Here is a 5,875-nt window from a genome sequence, read left to right as displayed (position 1 = left end):
GAACTCTTGTTGATGTACGGTGAATATATGGTAATTAATGGCAGGTATTAATGGTTGTGTATTTGTTTGATCCTTTAGATTATGTATTAGTTTGAATGCAATTGTGATGAGCAGGTATTAATGGTCCAGTATCATCTACAAGTTAACGATGATCTGCAAAGGTTTTCCACTTAATTCCCTCGAAACATGGACAAGCCCATAGCACATCGGTATTCTCCTAATACAATATTATAGTTCTTACATCTTATTTTCGAAATATAACTACATATTTTCAATAATTTCGTATATTTATCAAATATAATAATCTCACCTTATGTAATCCAACACTCAAACCTAAGACGCAGGAAACTTCATGAGAAGTGCCATGCAATCGATTTTTTAAGTCGACCATGGTGGGACGACTAGGAAAAATAATATTATTGACTTTGAAATTTTGCCTTCTTTTTTTTCATAAATTATTAATTAATTATTTACCTATTAACATCAATGCTCTTTCCTCACGTATTATATAAATTGTCATACGTATTTTCCTGTTAGTTTCTCCCCCTGTTCCTGCAAAATCGAGTTGAAATTGCCGTTCGAAATGAGAAGAAATTGCCTCCCCTCTTCCTTGACTCTGTCTTCTCTCTATTCTATTGCCAAACGCCGAGTGGGCTCTCCGCGTCAATTACCAATCTCATCCAATACAATATGCGATTGATTAATGCCTATTCGATATGTTGCAGAGGTTCCTATATATACTCGGCTTCGCTGTTCTTTGGACTTCACCGATCAGGACTCCCGGTCTCGCTTCGAACATCGACGGAATTCTCGCTGCCATCCCGCAGCCTTCCTGCAGCGAAACCGGGTCGTCCTTCTCTTCGGAGTCCCTCGCCTTTGGGTGTTGCGCAAGGTAAGGTAATGCGAAAGAATGGTTCTTTCTTGCTTGGTCCTTCGTCAAGCTCCTCTGCTCTGATTTTTTTGTAATGGAAAAATATTTTTCGTTTCTTGAGATTCGGGAAAAGATTTAAAGAAGAAAAATATTCTTACAATCTGCCTTCGATGGCACGTCACGTACATATTCCTTCTTTCTTCCCCCGACAAATAATCCGATGCTCCACCCGAGCTTGACTCCTTCTGGACTTCGAACGTTGAACCGTTGATTCTCTAACAGACCAAAACGCCCGCCTCTTACTCCGTCGTCGGCAGTCAAAGCACCGGCGACTCGGTCCCATTCCGCCGGGGACGGTATCGTACCTCGCGATTCAACCTTTCTTCTCTATTTATGTGCAAATGCGCTGACTTTCTCTTGCTGTTGGGAACGCTCCGTCGCTGCAGCTCTCCCTCACCCCGACGTGGTCCTTCTCCGGCTCAGACGCGACCGATGTCTAGCGGCGGCGTGGAGCAGGTTCCGCTGCTCAAGGTGGACAAGGAGGACCCCTACGACGGGGTTATAGTGAAGATGGACGAGCCGATGGACCCGGAGGCCTTCCTCGCCGCTCTCAGAGCTTCGATTTCGCAATGGAGGCAGAAGGTAGGTTTCTCTTGCTGCGGATAGTTGTTTGTTTCTCATTCCATGTATAACGTCGATTGTTGAGTCATGGAAGCTGTGATGGTATCTGAAATGCAGGGGAAGAAGGGCGTGTGGATCAAGCTGCCCATTGGACTTTCGAACCTTGTAGACCCCGCTGTTAAGGTAAGATTGTTATATATATCTTCAAAAACTTTTGTGGAAGTTATGGGATGTCTTTGCCTTGAGCGAAGGACTCGATGAATCCTGTCGTTGTAGCAGTAGCAAATGATAGCTGAAATTAGTAGGAAGGTCACTTTTCAGGTTGTTCGGTTTTTCGGAGATGGCTGTATTGCGTAATTACGAGAACCACAGAGCTGAGGATCCAAAATAGTGTCTAAAAGAAACTGCTTGGTCACGATACGTGTATGATTAACATTGTTTGAGTTGAGGTCAAACAGGGCATCTGCAAATTATAGTTCAGAATTTTGTTTTGCTCGGCACATTTGGCATAATTTTAACAAGTGAATAATATTATTGTGGATTGAAATGTTAGTGCTCGATAAGGGTCGGTGGAGCATCAGTGAGACGGTTTCCTTTTGCATTGAGTATTGTATGGTCTTGTTTAAAACTATTCGCAGGAAGGGTTTCGGTACCACCATGCCGAACCGGATTATCTCATGCTTGTACACTGGATTCCCACCGACATCCCCAGCACTCTTCCTGCGAATGCCTCCCATAGAGTTGGAGTCGGCGGTTTTGTCATGAATAGCAAGAGAGAGGTAACAGTTTTCTGATGGGAAAAAGGTTATGATATTAAGTTCAATTCTTCACTGTAAGGTCTCATAATTCCTCGAAAATAGAAGATTGTGAGATAATTGGATGGTACTTTCATCGAAATTTTCAGTGTCTTTAATCAGTTATGTTTATGTTTCTATGTAAAAGCTAACCAATGGAGCTAGGATGATAGCTGCAAGTCTGCGTTTATGCTCATTAATAGCAATAAAGCTATACCATCTGTCATGCATTTCATTGAAGTTTGGGGGGTGAAAGTTTTCTTACTTAGCTTCGACCATATAGTAACTCTCACTTGTTATGCTGTGTCAAATTCTTTTCTACTTTCTTTTTACATTTCTGTACATTTATCTAGTATTGCCTGCATTTCGTCTGATATTTAAATCATTTATTCAACTTATTGAGCCTTTTCATTCCCTTTTAGGTCCTTGTAGTACAGGAGACTAGTGGAAAATTTAAAGGCACAGGAGTGTGGAAGCTCCCAACTGGAGTTGTCAACGAGGTGAGTGGCTTTAACTGCAGTGTCGTTTATAAATCTGCAAGGTTCAGGATAACCTTTTCATGATGAGCTAAATTTCTTTTTCCTGCAGGGTGAGGATATTTGTACTGCTGCTATAAGGGAAGTTCAGGAAGAGACTGGAGTAAGTGATTCAGTTTGCTTTATGAACCAAAAGTCTAGACACAATGTAAGGCACAGCTAATAGACCTTTTACTCCATTTCAGATAGAGGCCGACTTTGTGGAGATCTTGGCATTCAGGTAAATAAATTTCTTCTTATCGTCTATTTGAAAATTCTAGATCTCTGAAACTTCAGGACATTCAACAATATTATTTTCGGAAATTGCCTCTTCCCCTGTTATTTTTCTCTTTTTCCTTCCTTCACTTTTTTCCTTCCTTCACAGATCACACTTTCTATGCATTAATTTCTCTTGTTAGTTACTCTTCCATTTTCCAATTCTAGACTTGCAAATTCCTACCCAACTCAACTCTATTTTTCCCCATATTCAACGATATAATCATTATTATTTTGTCTTTTTCTTTCATTTAATAATAATTTCTCACTCGTACTTTTTTCTAACTATTTTTATAACTAATTTTTTAATAATAAATTTCCTATCCGCTTTCATATTTACATATTCATACATATATATATTATCACACTTTAACATATTTTGTCAACACTTGCAATCATTACACATAATCAAGTTGAGTTGGATCACTAATCCAACTCGAAAACCAAACGCAAGCTAAACTATTTTTGTCGTCTGAATGAATGCAGGCAAAGCCACAAGTCATTCTACACCAAATCGGATTTGTTTTTTGTTTGCCTGCTGCAGCCAAAGTCATCTGAGATCGAAAAGCAAATTGTAGAGATTGAGGCAGCCCAGGTAACCTCTGATACAATGTGTATTTTAGAACGTCAAGGACACGCTCTGCAGTATTTGCTGATTTTAGTGTATTACGATGGGCTCTGTTATAAAGTTGCATTCCCTCTTTGGCTAATCAAAATGAAACTGGACATTTCTGAATAAGTTCATTACTGGAAAGAACGTTCATAATGTCAAGCAGAATATCTCAGTAAGTAAGTGCAAGTATATGCATTGCTCGTTAAGAACTATGGCATAATTAACACCACTGACATGTAATGGGCCACGAGAGAGCACGAATAATATTTTCCTACTCATGTTGTCATTTTTGCTTTCTCAGTGAACTCTTTTTCTCTTATTATAACACAGAGGGGATTACCCTATATGAAATAATTGAAAAATCTCAGGATCCAGATTAATTATTTATCAGCTGTTTCACTGACCTCGGATAGTCTCTCGGTTTTACAATCATCGTCACCTTTTCTTAAAAGCTGTTAGGATAACTAGTCCTTCAGCTTTTTCATCAGCGAGACCTTTTATTCTCAAAGTTCAGTAGCCAGAGAAAGCTACATTGAAACTTCAGCAAAATGCTGCAGTCATTGCTCAAACTCGCACGATTATAACATCCATGGCCTTATTGGTGATGCATTAGCAGCTGAAATCTACTACTATTGCTACAGAACTTTTCCCTTTGCATTTATAATGGACTTTTGGGTTCTGATCTCGTACATAGCGCTTATTCTATATGCTCTACTTCCTTCACTAATTGAAAACAAAATGAAAAGCACATGCTTCCGTTAAGTCATGTAGATGTGGAAACGTTCAGTCACTGTACGTAGTGTATGTGGAATACTCTCTCTCTTCTGTTAGAGGCAGTAACATCAACATATCTAGTGTCACCAACTGACGACTGACGTGAGTGCTCGCTTTCTTTCGGTTACAGTGGATGCCAATAGATGCCTATGCAGACCAGCCTTTTGTCAAGAAGAATCAGCAGTTCTCCGCCATTGCAAAGATATGCATTGAGAGATCAAATGAGCAAATTACGGGTTTCACTCCCAAGGCCGTGACCACAGGCTCAGGCAAGAAGACTTACATCTACAGCCCGAAGTAACTACAGCATCAGGTGAAGCAGAAGTCTTTTTCGTATAGCATAGTAAATTAGCAAATGCTTCTGTACGAGTGTGGCCAAGCTAGGCCAGTTGAGAATAAACATGTCCTTGCATTCAGTACGTGTTCCGTATATTCTTCTGTTTGGTGGCTGCATTGATCCATGTCTTATTACTACTATTACTTTCCAGAACTCCGAATGTCTTGTTACTGTTATGAAATCATTTTCCTTACTATTGCTTTCCAGAACTCCGAATCACATAACTAGTATTGTATTTGCCATGACTTATGCTCTTTCTATTGTTTTAAGCATCTATATGTAACAAAGACTTGTGTACTTTCTATCCAGATTTGTAATGGGTAAATTGTTAGAAAACCATTGTTCTACTTATGTATCTACTCTTGAAGTATCATCAATTCCTCAAACTATACCATTGATACCATTTCACAAATTAAACCATTCACAAAGAGACCATTGATACCATTTTACAAACTAAACTATTCACATGTATGGTACCATTATTCCATAAAATCTTACACATGCAAAAGACAAAGACAGTCATGAACTAGTCCCTAAACCAAGGAAAAACCAACATACATCTCCAAAAGCCATTCAGTACTAATAAATCAACAAAGATAGTCATGAGAAAATGGTGAAACTAAACCATCCACTAATCCCACAAACTACACCAAAAAGTTACACAAAATAGCCTAATCTATTGAAGTTAATTCTGTTTTCCATTGCTTATGTCACCCTTAGCAGAGGCTAACTAAAGTGCTTCAAATGCCTATCTTTGTGCTCTGGTTTTGGGCCTTCCTGGTTGATGCACTTGTTGGTCTCTTTTTGCGGTGACTTGACCTCTACACCTTCCAACATAATAGGTCCTAAATGATTGTCCAGGCACTTGATACACATTTATGCACATCATCATTATGGGTCAAAGACAATCAATCGTGATTTTCTTTTTAAACAATACTTACATTGATATATGTCATTTCATTCTCTCTATGCAATACTCCAACCCCTTTGTTCTTTAAATATTTGATGCTCAACAGTAGATTGTTTTGCCCTTCGAACATGTAAAATAACTTGTAAAAGGCTATATACTTAAAT

General features: G+C 39.0%; 1 protein-coding gene across 1 annotated transcript; it reads left to right on the top strand.

Moving 5' to 3' along the window:
- The first annotated feature begins 556 nt into the window (after positions 1-556).
- LOC116187435 (nudix hydrolase 7-like) lies at positions 557-5,046 on the top strand. The gene is made up of 10 exons (XM_031516128.1): positions 557-897; positions 1,154-1,227; positions 1,318-1,513; positions 1,610-1,675; positions 2,131-2,271; positions 2,709-2,786; positions 2,875-2,925; positions 3,008-3,042; positions 3,564-3,672; positions 4,595-5,046. Exons 1-10 carry the CDS (start codon positions 691-693, stop codon positions 4,763-4,765), a joined length of 1,128 nt encoding a protein of 375 aa, XP_031371988.1. The 5' UTR covers positions 557-690; the 3' UTR covers positions 4,766-5,046.
- The last annotated feature ends 829 nt before the right edge of the window (positions 5,047-5,875 follow it).

Source organism: Punica granatum, chromosome 8, assembly GCF_007655135.1.
Source record: "Punica granatum isolate Tunisia-2019 chromosome 8, ASM765513v2, whole genome shotgun sequence".
Lineage (NCBI taxonomy): Eukaryota > Viridiplantae > Streptophyta > Magnoliopsida > Myrtales > Lythraceae > Punica > Punica granatum.
The sequence above is the reverse complement of the archived record's forward strand: the minus strand, read 5'-3'. Positions and strand labels throughout refer to the sequence as shown.

What these genes read in the sequence shown, in the direction of transcription:
- LOC116187435 (XM_031516128.1), top strand. Translation starts at nt 691, where the DNA reads ATGCGATTGATTAATGCCTATTCGATATGTTGCAGAGGTTCCTATATA. An exon ending in TTGTAGACCCCGCTGTTAAG is followed by an intron (nt 1,676 to 2,130) that starts GTAAGATTGTTA and finishes AACTATTCGCAG; the next exon opens with GAAGGGTTTCGGTACCACCA. An exon ending in TAGAGATTGAGGCAGCCCAG is followed by an intron (nt 3,673 to 4,594) that starts GTAACCTCTGAT and finishes TTTCGGTTACAG; the next exon opens with TGGATGCCAATAGATGCCTA.